Source organism: Coregonus clupeaformis, chromosome 35, assembly GCF_020615455.1.
Source record: "Coregonus clupeaformis isolate EN_2021a chromosome 35, ASM2061545v1, whole genome shotgun sequence".
In the NCBI taxonomy this organism is placed as follows: Eukaryota; Metazoa; Chordata; class Actinopteri; order Salmoniformes; family Salmonidae; genus Coregonus; species Coregonus clupeaformis.
In genome coordinates this window covers 33342203-33357766 of record NC_059226.1, presented here as the reverse complement: position 1 = coordinate 33357766, position 15564 = coordinate 33342203, and the positions used below count along the sequence as shown (strand labels likewise).

The following is a 15564-nucleotide window of genomic DNA, read 5'->3' as shown; positions in this document are numbered from 1 at the left end:
GGACAGAGAGGGAGAGAGAGACACAGGGACAGAGAGGGAGACAGAGACACAGGGACAGAGAGGGAGAGAGAGACACAGGGACAGAGAGGGAGACAGAGACACAGGGACAGAGAGGGAGACAGAGACACAGGGACAGAGAGGGAGACAGAGACACAGGGACAGAGAGGGAGACAGAGACACAGGGACAGAGAGGGAGACAGAGACACAGGGACAGAGAGGGGACAGAGACACAGGGACAGAGAGGGAGACAGAGACACAGGGACAGAGAGGGGACAGAGACACAGGGACAGAGAGGGAGACAGAGACACAGGGACAGAGAGGGAGACAGAGACACAGGGACAGAGAGGGAGACAGAGAGACAAAGGGACAGAGAGAGAGACACACAGGGAAACAGAGGGACAGAGGGGTAAAAAAGGTGAGGTTTAAACACCTGCTCAGCTATATGACTGTAACATGAGTCAAGGTCATCTGAAGGGTAAATGCATTGATACAGAAAATGTACTAACCGTCTGAAAGTAGTTTGCATAGTCTATTTCTTTGGCCACAAAATTATACATATCTGCTGATAGTTGATCCTGGAAAAGAGGATAAGAAATGACCTTTAACCTTAATGCAGCCTGTAACCTTGTAGTGTTTAATGCAGCCTGTAACCTTGTAGTGGTTAATGCAGCCTGTAACCTTGTAGTGGTTAATGCAGCCTGTAACCTTGTAGTGTTTAATGCAGCCTGTAACCTTGTAGTGGTTAATGCAGCCTGTAACCTTGTAGTGTTTAATGCAGCCTGTAACCTTGTAGTGGTTAATGCAGCCTGTAACCTTGTGGTGGTTAATGCAGCCTGTAACCTTGTGGTGGTTAATGCAGCCTGTAACCTTGTGGTAAATACAGCCTGTAACCTTGTGGTGGTTAATGCAGCCTGTAACCTTGTAGTGGTTAATGCAGCCTGTAACCTTGTAGTGGTTAATGCAGCCTGTAACCTTGTGGTGGTTAATGCAGCCTGTAACCTTGTAGTGGTTAATGCAGCCTGTAACCTTGTGGTGGTTAATGCAGCCTGTAACCTTGTGGTGGTTAATGCAGCCTGTAACCTTGTGGTGGTTAATGCAGCCTGTAACCTTGTAGTGGTAAATGCAGCCTGTAACCTTGTGGTAAATACAGCCTGTAACCTTGTGGTGGTTAATGCAGCCTGTAACCTTGTGGTGGTTAATGCAGCCTGTAACCTTGTAGTGGTAAATGCAGCCTGTAACCTTGTGGTGGGGAGGAGGAGGAGCCAGAACCTCTAGAACCCTGTGACTCACTCTGCAGATCTCCATCCTATTGGCTGCCTCCTCCATCTCCTCTCTGAGGGCCTCCCCCTTGGCCCCGCCCGCCTGCAGGTTGCTAGGGTGACTGGAGGACTTGGACGACTGGTGAAACCTACAGGCAAGGAGGGGACAGAAGAAGAGTTAGGAGGGGGGATGGAACACCAACACACAGGCTTCATCCCAAATGGCATCCTATTCTAGGCTATATAGTGCACTACCTTTGACCAGAGCTTGTTAAAAAGTAGTGCACTATATAGGGATTAGGGTGCGATTTGCGACACAACCACAGAGGGAAAGAACATGCTTGTCTAAGCATTATTCTAAACATGAGCATCTCTTAAGAAGTGGTCAGTGAAGAGGGTTAAAGGTCCCAGCCTGTATGTTAACATGCATTCCATCCCTCACCGTGTGCGGGCTGAGTCCATGTCCAGGACCAGCTTGGCTAAATGTTTCCTCTGTTTCTGGATGTTGGGGATGTCCACCTGGGAAGAGACAGGAACAGATGAAACCACCTCTATAATGTATCTCCACACATGACTACATTCATTTATCTACTAGTTATCTGGGAGTTGAGATGGGAGGAATATTCTAGCACCCTGAAGGTAATAGACAATAATGAACATGCTGACATTGTGTCTGACAATCATCGTCACTTAGAGATAGTAATGGTGAATGGTGTGGGCTCTCCTAGTCTCTGGACAGACAATAATAATTGTATTGTGTATCTTTCATGCTTCTGCTTTTGATTGTTGTCACTGTGTAACTTATTCAATATGATGGACTTGGTATTGTTGGCTGCTTTTAGTGAAGCAGGGCCCCCTAGCAAAAGGAGATATCGCTCTCAATGGGACTTCCCTGTATAAATAAAGGTGAAAAACAACAACAAAAAACATTCATATACAAGTGTGAGACTTAAAGTACTGTATGGCTAGGGAGAGTAGGATTCACCTCATCATAGGGAGAGTAGGACTCACCTCATCATAGGTTACAGTAGGACTCACCTCATCATAAAGACAGTAGGACTCACCTCATCATAGAGACAGTAGGACTCACCTCATCATAGAGACAGTAGGACACACCTCATCATAGAGACAGTAGGACTAACCTCATCATAATGACAGTAGGACTCACCTCATCATAGGGAAAGTAGGACTCACCTCATCATAGAGACAGTAGGACTCACCTCATCATAGAGACAGTAGGACTAACCTCATCATAGTGACAGTAGGACTCACCTCATTATAGAGACAGTAGGACTCACCTCATCATAATGACAGTAGGACTCATCTCATCATAGAGACAGTAGGACTCACCTCATCATAGAGACAGTAGGACTCACCTCATCATAGAGACAGTAGGACTCACCTCATCATAATGACAGTAGGACTCATCTCATCATAGAGACAGTAGGACTCACCTCATCATAGAGACAGTAGGACTCACCTCATCATAGAGACAGTAGGACTCACCTCATCATAATGACAGTAGGACTCACCTCATCATAGAGACAGCAGGACTCACCTCATCATAGAAACAGTAGGACTAACCTCATCATAGTGACAGCTGGACTCACATCGTCATAGTGACAGTAGGACTTATCTCATCATAGAGACAGTAGGACTCACCTCATCATAGTGACAGTAAAACTCACCTCATCATAGAGACAGTAGGACTCACCTCATCATAGAGACAGTAGGACTCACCTCATCATAGAGACAGTAGGACTCACCTCATCATAATGACAGTAGGACTGACCTCATGACAGAGACAGTATAACTCACCTCATCATAGAGACAGTAGGACTCACCTCATCATAGAGACAGTAGGACTCACCTCAGCCAGCTCAGAGAAACAGTAGGACTCACCTCATCATAGAGACAGTAGGACTCACCTCATCATAGTGACAGTAGGACTCACCTCAGCCAGCTCATAGAGACAGTAGGACTCACCTCATCATGGAGACAGCAGGAATCACCTCGTCATAGAGACAGTAGGACTCACCTCATCATAGAGACAGTAGAACTCACCTCAGCCAGCTCATAGAGACAATAGAACTCACCTCATCATAGAGACAGTAGGACTCACCTCATCATAGAGACAGTAGGACTTACCTCATCATAGAGACAGTAGGACTCACCTCATCATAGAGACAGTAGGACTCACCTCATCATAGAGACAGTAGAACTCATCTCAGCCAGCTCATAGAGACAGTAGAACTCACCTCATCATAGAGACAGTAGGACTAACCTCGTCATAGAGACAGTAGGACTCACCTCATCATAGAGACAGTAGAACTCACCTCAGCCAGCTCATAGAGACAGTAGAACTCACCTTATCATAGAGACAGTAGGACTCACCTCATCATAGAGACAGTAGGACTAACCTCGTCATAGAGACAGTAGGACTCACCTCATCATAGAGACAGTAGAACTCACCTCAGCCAGCTCATAGAGACAGTAGAACTCACCTTATCATAGAGACAGTAGGACTCACCTCATCATAGAGACAGTAGGACTCACCTCATCATAGAGACAGTAGGACTCACCTCATCATAATGACAGTAGGACTCACCTCATCATAGAGACAGTAGGACTCACCTCATCATAGAGACAGTAGGACTCACCTCATCATAGAGACAGTAGAACTCACCTCAGCCAGCTCATAGAGACAGTAGAACTCACCTCATCATAGAGACAGTAGGACTCACCTCATCATAGAGACAGTAGGACTCACCTCATCATAGAGACAGTAGGACTCACCTCAGCCAGCTCATAGAGAGGCTCCACCACATCCTTCTCTATCTGGAACTCAAACTGAATTAGTTCCTGGGCCAGCTTCTCCTCTGTCTCCCCACACAGGTTCAGCATCTTCCTGTTAAGGGAAAAGAGCCAATCACAACCTCAGATAAGTCCCAGCCACAGCCAAACACAACGTCAGCTAGGTCCCTGCCACAGCCAAACACAACGTTAGCTAGGTCCTTGCCACAGCCAATCACAATGTCAGCTAGGTCCCAGTCAATCACAACATCAGCTAGGACCCGGCCACAACCAATCAGAATGCATCGGATAGAGGACAAGGTCAAGGAGGACAGAGTGGAATTATGGCAGAATCAACTGAAAAAAGATGTGTGAGTGAGAGAGAGACCAAGAGAGAGAGAGAGACATCAACTTAGAATCAACTATTAAAGACTACCAGAACCCACTGGATTCTCCATTTACATTGAATGAACTACATGTCACGCCCTGGCTCTGGGGACTCTTATATGTTGAGCCAGGGTGTGGATTTTCTATGTGTGATTTTCTATGTTGTGTTCTAGTTCGTGTTTTCTATGTTGACCAGGGTGGTTCCCAATCAGAGGCAGCTGATTCTCGTTGTCTCTGATTGGGAACCATACTTAGGCAGCCTGTTGGCACTAGTTATTTGTGGGATCTTGTTCTGTATAGGTTTGTGTTGGTGAACCTTTAGACTTCACGTATCGTTTTGTTGTTTTGTTATTTGTGTAAAGTACTCATTAAAAGATGTACGCCTATCACGCTGCGCCTTGGTCCGCTTCTTATAATGATCGTGACAGAAGATCCCACCAAAATAGGACCAAGCTATGCGGAGCTGCGTACTGTGCCGCGAGTGGTCCGGCACAGTCCTGTACGTCCTGTGCTAGCACCACGCACGTGTCGTGGTAAGGTGGGCATGCAGCCAGGACGGAGTGTGACGGCTCAACGCTCGTGGCCTCCAGTACCCCTCCTCGGTCCCGGATATCCTGCGCCAGTGCCACATGCTGTAGTGCCAGTACGAGTGCACAGCCCTGTACGTCCTGTGCTGATGCCTCACACAGAGTGTGTAGAAATAGGCATTCAGCCAGGACGGGTTGTGTCAGCTCTTCGCTCCAGACCTCCAGTCCGTCTCCACAGTCCAGTCCGGCCTGTTCCTGCTCCCCGCACCAAGCCAGTGGTGCGCGTCGTCAGCCCGGTCCGGCCCGTTCCTGCTCCCCGCACCAAGCCAGTGGTGCGCGTCGTCAGTCCGGCACAGCCCGTGCCTGTTCCACCGGTGCCTGGTCAGGCACCGGTCAGCTGCTCCACACCGGAGCCTGAGCAATCCGCTCCACTGGTGTCCAGTCCAGCTCCGGCCAGCGGGGCCAGACCAGACCAGGGCGCTACGGGGGGGTAGTGAGAGAGTGGTGGTCACGCCCAGAGCCGGATCCGCCTCCGAGGCGGAATGCCCACCCGGCCCCTCCCCTGTTGGGTTTGGTTGGCGCGGTCGCAGTCCGCGCCTTTGGTGGGGGATACTGTCACGCCCTGGCTCTGGGGACTCTTATATGTTGAGCCAGGGTGTGGATTTTCTATGTGTGATTTTCTATGTTGTGTTCTAGTTCGTGTTTTCTATGTTGGCAAGGGTGGTTCCCAATCAGAGGCAGCTGATTCTCGTTGTCTCTGATTGGGAACCATACTTAGGCAGCCTGTTGGCACTAGTTATTTGTGGGATCTTGTTCTGTATAGGTTTGTGTTGGTGAACCTTTAGACTTCACGTATCGTTTTGTTATTTGTGTAAAGTACTCATTAAAAGATGTACGCCTATCACGCTGCGCCTTGGTCTGCCTCTATCAACGATCGTGACACTACAGGACAAAATACAAACCCTCCAACCCAAAAAGTCCTGTGGTGTTGATGGTATCCTCAATGAAATGATAAAATATACAGACCACACATTTCAATTAGCTATACTTAAACTCTTTAACATCATCCTTAGCTCTGGCATCTTCCCCAATATTTGGAACCAATGACTGATCACCCCAATCCACAAAAGCGGAGACAAATTTGACCCCAATAACTACCGTGGGATATGCGTCAACAGCAACCTTGGGAAAATCCTCTGCATTATCATTAACAGCAGACTAGTTCGTTTCCTCAGTGAAAACAATGTACTGAGCAAATGTCAAATTGGCTTTTTACCAAATTACCGTACGACAGACCACGTATTCACTCTGCACACCCTAATTGACAAACAAACAAACCAAAACAAAGGCAAAGTCTTCTTATGCTTTGTTGATTTCAAAAAAGCTTTTGACTCACTTTGGCATGAGGGTCTGCTATACAAATTGATGGAAAGTGGGGTTGGGGGAAAAACATACGACATTATAAAATCCATGTACACAAACAACAAGTGTGTGGTTAAAATGGGCAAAAAACACACACATTTCTTTCCACAGGGCCGTGGGGTGAGACAGGGATGCAGTTTAAGCCCCACCCTCTTCAACATATATATCAACAAATTGGCGAGGGCACTAGAACAGTCTGCAGCACCTGGCCTCACCCTACTAGAATCTGAAGTCAAATGTCTTCTGTTTGCTGATGATCTGGTGCTTCTGTCACCAACCAAGGAGGGCCTACAGCAGCACCTAGATCTTCTGCACAGATTCTGTCAGACCTGGGCCCTGACAGTAAATCTCAGTAAGACAAAAATAATGGTGTTCCAAAAAAGGTCCAGTTGCCAGGACCACAAATACAAATTCCATCTAGACACCGTTGCCCTAGAGCACACAAAAAACGATACATACCTCGGCCTAAACATCAGCGCCACAGGTAACTTCCACAAAGCTGTGAACGATCTGAGAGACAAGGCCTTCTATGCCATCAAAAGGAACATAAAATTTGACATACCAATTAGAATCTGGCTAAAAATACTTGAATCAGTTATAGAACCCATTGCCCTTTATGGTTGTGAGGTCTGGGGTCCGCTCACCAACCAAGAATTCACAAAATGGGACAAACACCAAATTGAGACTCTGCATGCAGAATTCTGCAAAAACATCCTCCGTGTACAACGTAAACACCAAATAATGCATGCAGAGCAGAATTAGGCCAATACCCGCTAATTATCAAAATCCAGAAAAGAGCCGTTAAATTCTATAACCACTTAAAAGGAAGCGATTCCCAAACCTTCCATAACAAAGCCATCACCTACAGAGAGATGAACTTGGAGAAGAGTCCCCTAAGTAAGCTGGTCCTGGGGCTCTGTTCACAAACACAAACAGACCCCACACAGCCCCAGGAAACAACAACAACAACAACAACAACAACAACACAATTAGACCCAACCAAATCATGAGAAAACAAAAAGAGAATTACTTGACACATTGGAAAGAACAAACAAAAAAACAGAGCAAACTAGAATGCTATTTGGCCCTAAACAGAGAGTACACAGTGGCAGAATACCTGACCACTGTGACTGACCCAAACTTAAGGAAAGCTTTGACTATGTACAGACTCAGTGAGCATAGCCTTGCTATTGAGAAAGGCCGCCGTAGGCAGACCTGGCTCTCAAGAGAAGACAGGCTATGTGCACACTGCCCACAAAATGAGGTGGAAACTGAGCTGCACTTCCTAACCTCCTGCCAAATGTATGACCATATTAGAGACACATATTTCCCTCAGATTACAGCGATCCACAAAGAATTAGAAAACAAACCCAATTTTGATAAACTCCCTTATCTACTGGGTGAAAGACCACAGTGTGCCATCACAGCTGCAAGATTTGTGACCTGTTGCCACAAGAAAAGGGCAACCAGTGAAGAACAAACACCATTGTAAATACAACCCATATTTATGTTTATTTATTTTCCCATTTGTACTTTAACTCTTTGCACATTGTTACAACACTGTATATATACATAATATGACATTTGAAATGTCTTTATTCTTTTGAAACTTCTGAGTGTAATGTTTACTGTTAATATTTATTGTTTATTTCACTTTTGTTTACTATCTACATCACTTGCTTTGGCAATGTTAACATACGTTTCCCATGCCAATAAAGCCCTTAAATTGAATTGAATTGAGACAGAGAGAGAGACCTAGCGAGAGAGAGAAAGAGAGAGAGATAGAGAGAGAGAGAGAGAGAGAGAGAGAGAGAGAGAGAGAGAGAGAGAGAGAGAGAGAGAGAGAGAGAGAGAGAGAGAGAGAAAGACAGAGAGAGAGAGACAGAGAGAGAGAGAGAGAGACCTAGAGAGAGAGAGAGACAGAGAGAGAGAGACCTAGAGAGAGAGAGAGAGAGCTAGAGAGAGAGAGAGAGCTAGAGAGAGACCTAGAGAGAGAGAGAGAGAGAGAGAGAGAGAGACAGAGAGAGAGAGAGACCTAGAGAGAGAGAGAGACCTAGAGAGAGAGAGAGAGGGAGAGAGAGAGTGAGAGAGAGAGTGCGTGAGTGCGTGTTTGTGTGTGTGCGCTTGTGCGTGTGTGCGTGCGTGTCTGTGTGTGTGTTTGTGTGTGTGTGCGTGCGTGGCGTGCGCGTGCGTGTGTGTGTGTGTGTGTGTGTGTGTGTGTGTGTGTATGCGTATACAGGGACTCACCCTAGTAGAGAGTCATCTCCCAGCACAGCAGCTCCCTCTACCATGCATTGTGCCAGGATGGTTAGTGGTAGCTTTTTCTGATACAAGAAAGAAAGTATTAACATACAGAATTTCATATCACAGCAGCTCAGTTGATAGAGCATGGCGCTTGCAACGCCAGGGTTGTGGGTTCGTTTCCCACGGGGGGGGCATTATGAAAATGTATGCACTCACTAACTGTAAGTCGCTCTGGATAACAGCGTCTGCTAAATGACTAAAATGTAAATGTAAGGTAGCAAAACATACTTCTCTGTCACTGTCTGAACAGGGGGAGAATGTGGATATTATGGATTTGTATTTATTCCTGGTTTATTTGAATAGGGAGGGGCAGATAGAAACTCACTGACACATTGAATAAAGCAGCCTCTGATAGGTGCTCACCGAGGGAGACTTGACTGATTTCTTCTCTCTCTCGTCGGCACCTTGCTGGCCCTGCAGGCAGGCGGTCAGCTTTTTGTGAGTGCTGTGGGTCACCTGTTTGACCAGGTCCAACCGCTTCTCCACCTAAACCAGCACAGCAACATGTATCAGACACCACGCTGACAGGTAGGCCATAGATCACACACACAGGTACGCACACACACACACACACACACACTTATTTACCTGCAGAAGATCGTCGCTTAACACTTCAGTTTTTTCTGCCCTAGAAGGAGAAACCACACCAGTCAGGATTGGGTTAGGGTGGAGAGGGTCGGAGAAAACACACCAGTCAGGATTGGGTTAGGGTGGAGAGGGTAGGAGAAACCACACCAGTCAGGATTGGGTTAGGGTGGAGAGGGTAGGAGAAAACACACCAGTCAGGATTGGGTTAGGGTGGAGAGGGTAGGAGAAACCACACCAGTCAGGATTGGGTTAGGGTGGAGAGGGTAGGAGAAACCACACCAGTCAGGATTGGGTTAGGGTGGAGAGGGTAGGAGAAACCACACCAGTCAGGATTGGGTTAGGGTGGAGAGGGTAGGAGAAACCACACCAGTCAGGATTGGGTTAGGGTGGAGAGGGTTTGAATGATTTAACAAGAACACACTCAACAAGCCACTGGGGAATCTCCTTAAGTACTTTACGTAGTTCTTTTAACACTTTTAGCTAAGACCATAACATCCACATAATCAAGTTACAGTGCCTTCAGAAAGTATTCATACCCCTTATTCCACATTTTGTTGTGTTACAGCCTGAATTCAAAATGGATAAAACATGTTTTTAGAAATCTTAGCAAATGTATTGAAAATGAAATACAGAAATATCGCATTTACATAAGGTGGTCCTCTGTAGCTCAGCTGGTAGAGCATGGCGCTTGTAACGCCAGGGTAGTGGGTTCGATCCCCGGGACCACCCATACACAAAAATGTATGCACGCATGACTGTAAGTCGCTTTGGATAAAAGCGTCTGCTAAATGGCATATTATTATTATATTATAAGTATTCACACCCCTGAGTCAATACTTTGTAGAAGCACCTTTGGCAGCAATTACAGCTGTGAGTCTTTCTGGTCTCTAAGAGCTTTCCACACCTGGATTGTGCAACATTTGCCCAAAATTCTTCAAGCTCTGTCAAATTGGTTGTTGATCATTGCTAGACAACCATTTTCAGGTTTTGCCATATATTTTCAAGTAGATTTAAGTCAAAACTGTCACTTGGCCACTCAGGAACATTCACTGTATTCTTGGTAAGCAACTCCAGGGTAGATTTGGCCTTGTGTTTTAGGTTATTGTCCTGCTGAAAGGTGTCTGGTGGAAAGCAGACTGGACCAGGTTTTCCTCTAGGATTTAGCCTGTGCTTAGCTCCATTCAGTTTATTTTTTATCCTGAAAAACTCCCCAGTCCTTAATGATTACAAGCATACCCATAACATGATGTAGCCACCACAATGCTTGAAAATATGGAGAGTGGTACTCAATAATGTGTTGTATTGGTTTTGACCCAAACATAACACTTTGTATTCAGAACAAAAAGTTAATTGCTTTGCCACATTTTTTGCAGTATTACTTTAGAGCCTTGTTGCTAACAGGATGCATGTTTTGGAAGATTTTTGTATTGTACAGGCTTCCTTTAGTTCACTCTGACAATTAGGTTATTATTGTGGAGTAACTACAATGTTGTTGATCCATCCTCAGTTTTCTCCTATCACAGCCATTAAACTCTAACTGTTTTAAAGTCACCATTGGCCTCATGGTGAAATCCCTGAGCGTTTTCCTTCCTCTCCGGCAACTGAGTTAGGAAGGACGCCAGTATCTATTTATTTATTTTTATTTATTTTTTTTGGGGGGGGGGAATGGATCAGCTTAATATTGCAGATTGTATCTTCTATCAATGTAATTGTCTGCATCACTTCCAATCCCCCATGTTTTTTATATATATACTCCCCTTTACTACTTTTCAACCCCGTCATCCTTTCCCTACTTGGAGTAAATTAGTGAACAACAATGCCCAGGCCTCTACTTCGGTCTATACTTACTATCTACACCTTATGGACACAGTTAATTTTACAATAATTCTATTATATATATATATATATATATATATATATATATATATATATATATATATATATATATATATATATATATATATATATATTATTCATTTTTTTTGCTCCTGAACTTCTTCTACTCTCAACCTCTCCGATCATTTTCATGATGTCCGTCCGGTTTGCTTCTATATGCCATATCTTTCTAACTGTGCTCTTTCCCAAAAGCTCCCAACATACAACCTATATACTTATTATGGACACAGTATGCTTACATTATTAGCTATCTTTGTTATTATTTGTTGTTATTTGTTATTAGTCCCATCCTTCAACTCTATTCAATACCTCCCATCTATCTCTTAACACCATCCATATAGGATTTATATTTGCCATATATATTTCAACCGTACTGTGATGTTTTACAAAAGTTCTGAACCTTTCTATTCTCATTGCTTCTACAGATTGTGAATTAAAAATAAACATTTTTGCTAAAAGTATTATTATATTATTGATCGATTGACTATGACTTTTCAGATCACCCAGTAATGCTATCTGCAAGGTTAGCTCCAGGTAAATATTGCAATCCTTTAGCCATTCCTGAACCTGTGTCCAAAAACAAGCTACAAATGGACAGAACCAAAACAAATGATCTAATGATTCTGTCTCTTCACAGCAAAATCTGCAGAGCTGGGAAGATTGTATCCCCCATATAAATAACATTCTATTGGTAGCAAGAATTTTATATAATAATTTAAATTGAATTATTCTAATTTTTGAATCCGGTGTCGTTTTGCGTGTCAGTTCATAAACACTATGCCATGGGATTGGTACGTCAAAAATCTCTTCCCAGTATCTTTGTAGTTACTGGGTGTTTTGATACAAAGTGTAATTAATAACTTCACCATACTCAAAGGGATATTCAATGTCTGTTTTTTTTTACCCATCTACAAATAGGTGCCCTTCTTTGTGAGGCATTGGAAAACCTCCCTGGTCTTTGTGGTTGAATCTGTGTTTGAAATTCACTGCTTGACTGAGGGACCTTACAGATAATTGTATGTGTGGGCTACAGAGATGAGGTTGTCATTCAAAAATCCTGTTAAACACTATTATTACAAACAGTGTCCATACAACTTATTATGTGACTTGTTAAACACATTTTTACTTCTGAACGTATTTAGGATTGACATAATTGTCAGAGTTTGCTGTAGGTGGGTGTGGTGTTGGAATCAGGCGCAGGACGCAGGAAATAAGTCCAAAATACTTTAGTAAATGCACAAACTGAAACACGAAGAAAAGCCCTGAGGCGAGAACTCCGCACGCAGGCGTAAAACAAACGGGCGCACTAAACATGTGCGAATAAACTCTCCTACACAGAGGAGAACAGCTCAACCGAGCAAACCGTATATGATGGCGCAAATGCACGACAGTGAAAACAATCACACACAACACCTGACAAACACAACGAGAACTTATAGGACACTAATGACACTAAACGACAACAGGTGTACAATACCAGACAAGACCAAACGAACATAGAAACATACAACGGTGGCAGCTAGTATTCCGGAGACGACGAACGCCGAAGCTTGACGTGCGGCTCCAGACGTGCGCTGACTCCGGCCTCGGGGACGACCAGGAGGACGCGGAGCAGGGCGCGTCGGGTGACTACGATGGAATTCCGTCAGGAGAGACGGGTCCAAAATGTCTCCCCTCGGCACCCAGCACCGTTCCTCCGGGCCGTACCCCTCCCACTCCACCAGATATTGGAGACCCCCATCCGACGTCTCGAATCCAAGATGGACCGCACGGAGTACGCCGGTGCCCCCTCGATGTCCAATGGGGGCGGAGGAGTCTCCCTGATCTCATTTTCTTGGAGTGGGCCAGCTACCACCGGCCTGAGAAGAGACACATGGAACGAGGGGTTAATACATTTATACTCAACAGGTAGTTGTAATCTGTAACACACCTCGTTCAATCTTCTCAGGACTTTAAATGGCCCCACAAACCGCCGACCCAGCTTCCGACAGGGCAGGCGGAGGGGCAGGTTTCTGGTAGAGAGCCAGACTCGATCACCAGGTGCGTACACCGGTCCCTCACTGCGGTGGAGATCGGCGCTCGCCTTTTGACGACGGAGGGCCCGCTGCAGGTGGGACGTGTGCAGCGTTCCACGTCTCCTCCGAGCGCCGCACCCACTCATCCACCGCAGGAGCCTCGATCTGGCTCTGCTGCCAAGGTGCCAGAACCGGCTGGTAACCTAACACACATTGGAAAGGGGTTAGGTTAGTGGAGGAATGGCGTAGGGAATTCTGGGCCATTTCTGCCCAGGGGAACGTACCATGCCCACTCCTCCGGCCGGTCCTGGCAGTATGATCTAAGAAACCTACCCACATCCTGGTTCACACGTTCCACCTGCCCATTACTCTCCGGATGGTAACCCGAGGTGAGGCTCACCGAGACCCCCAACCGCTCCATAAAGGCTCTCCAGACTCTGGAGGTAAATTGGGGACCTCGATCAGACACAATATCCTCGGGTACCCCGTAGTGCCGGAAAAAATGGGTGAATAGCGCTTCGGCGGTCTGTAGGGCAGTAGGAAGGCCCGGCATAGGGAGCAAACGACAGGCCTTAGAGAACCGGTCCACAATGACCAGTATAGTAGTATTCCCCTGTGAGGGAGGAAGGTCAGTGATGAAATCCACCGAGAGGTGAGACCATGGTCGTTGTGGAACGGGCAGGGGTAGTAACTTACCCCTAGGCAGATGTCTAGGCGCCTTACACTGGGCGCACACCAAGCAGGAGGAGACATAAACCCTCACATCCCTCGCCAACGTGGGCCACCAGTACTTAGCACTAAGGCAGTGCACTGTCCGGCCGATACCAGGATGTCCAGAGGAGGGTGACGTGTGAGCCCAATAGATCAATCGATCCCAACCTCGAGCGGAACGTACTCCGACCCTCCGGGCATTGAGGTGGACTAGGGTCGGTGCGCAACGCCCGCTCGAGTTCAGCATCGACCTCCCACACTACCGGTGCCACCAGACAAGACTCTGGCAGTATGGGAGTGGGCTCCACGGACCTCTCCTCCGTGTCATACCGCCGAGACAGCGCGTCTGCCTTACCGTTCTGTGACCCAGGGATGTACGTGATCTTAAATACGAACCGGGTCAAAAACATATTCCACCGCGCCTGGCGAGGGTTTAGTCTCCTAGCTGCCCGGATGTACTCCAGGTTACGGTGGTCCGTCAAAATGAGGAAAGGGTGTTGAGCCCCCTCAAGCCAGTGCCTCCACACCTTTAGGGCCTGTACCACGGCTAGCAGCTCCCTGTCCCCTACGTCATAATTTCGCTCCGCCGGAATGAGCTTCTTGGAATAAAAAGCACAGGGGCGGAGTTTAGGTGGCGTGCCGGACCGTTGCGAAAGCACGGCTCCTATACCGGCCTCTGACGCGTCCACCTCTACCTGAAATGGTAAAGAGGGATCCGGATGCGCCAGCACCGGAGCCGAGGTGAACAGGTCCTTCAGCCTCCCAAAGGCCCTGTCCGCCTCGGCTGACCACTGCAGACGCACCGGACCCCCCTTCAAAAGAGACGTTATGGGAGCTGCCACCTGTCCAAAACCCCGAATAAACCTCCGGTAGTAATTCGCAAACCCCAAAAACTGCTGCACCTCCTTCACAGTGGTTGGCGTTTGCCAATTACGCACGGCTGACACCCGGTCTACCTCCATCTTCACCCCTGACGCAGACAACTGATAACCCAAAAAGGAGACCGACTCCTGGAAAAACAGACACTTCTCTGCCTTGACATACAGGTCGTGCTCCAACAGCCTCCGCAACACTCGGCGCACCAGTGCCACATGCTCGACTCGGGTAGACGAGTACACGAGAATGTCATCTATGTACACGACCACCCCCTGCCCCTGCATGTCCCTGAAGATCTCATCCACGAATGATTGGAAAACTGAAGGAGCGTTCATCAACCCGTATGGCATGACAAGATACTCGTAATGGCCCGAGGTGGTACTAAAGGCTGTCTTCCATTCATCGCCCCCCTAATGCGCACCAAGTTGTACGCGCTCCTGAGATCTAATTTAGTGAAGAAACGCGCCCCGTGCAATGACTCCGTCATGGTCGCAATCAGCGGGAGTGGATAACTGTACTTCACCGTGATCTGATTGAGACTACGGTAATCAATGCACGGGCGTAACCCACCATCCTTTTTCTTCACAAAAAGAAACTCGAGGACGCAGGGGAAGTGGAGGGCCGTATGTATCCTTGTCTCAGAGATTCGTCTATGTAAGTCTCCATAGCTCTCTTCTCCTCCTGAGACAGAGGATACACATGGCTCCGTGGGAGCGCAGCTCCTGCCTGGAGGTCTATCGCACAATCTCCCTGCCTATGGGGGAGGCAACTGCGTCGCCCTCGACT

The 15564-nt window shown here is 46.8% G+C and overlaps 1 protein-coding gene across 4 annotated transcripts in view; it reads right to left on the bottom strand.

Moving 5' to 3' along the window:
- Window positions 1-15564, bottom strand: part of LOC121551503 (rho GTPase-activating protein 44-like) — a 110463-nt gene that overhangs the window by 37348 nt on the left and 57551 nt on the right. For all 4 annotated transcript variants that reach the window (XR_006657812.1, XM_045211017.1, XM_045211018.1 and 1 more), the window contains exons 2-8: window positions 9281-9320; window positions 9056-9178; window positions 8636-8712; window positions 4056-4167; window positions 1702-1778; window positions 1291-1408; window positions 507-575 (exon numbers count right to left, since the gene is read on the bottom strand). Coding sequence is in view for 3 of the 4 variants with exons in the window: in XM_045211017.1 (XP_045066952.1) it covers window positions 507-575; window positions 1291-1408; window positions 1702-1778; window positions 4056-4167; window positions 8636-8712; window positions 9056-9178; window positions 9281-9320 (616 nt within the window). In the remaining variant the exon portion in view is untranslated. The remainder of the gene's footprint in view (window positions 1-506; window positions 576-1290; window positions 1409-1701; window positions 1779-4055; window positions 4168-8635; window positions 8713-9055; window positions 9179-9280; window positions 9321-15564) is intronic.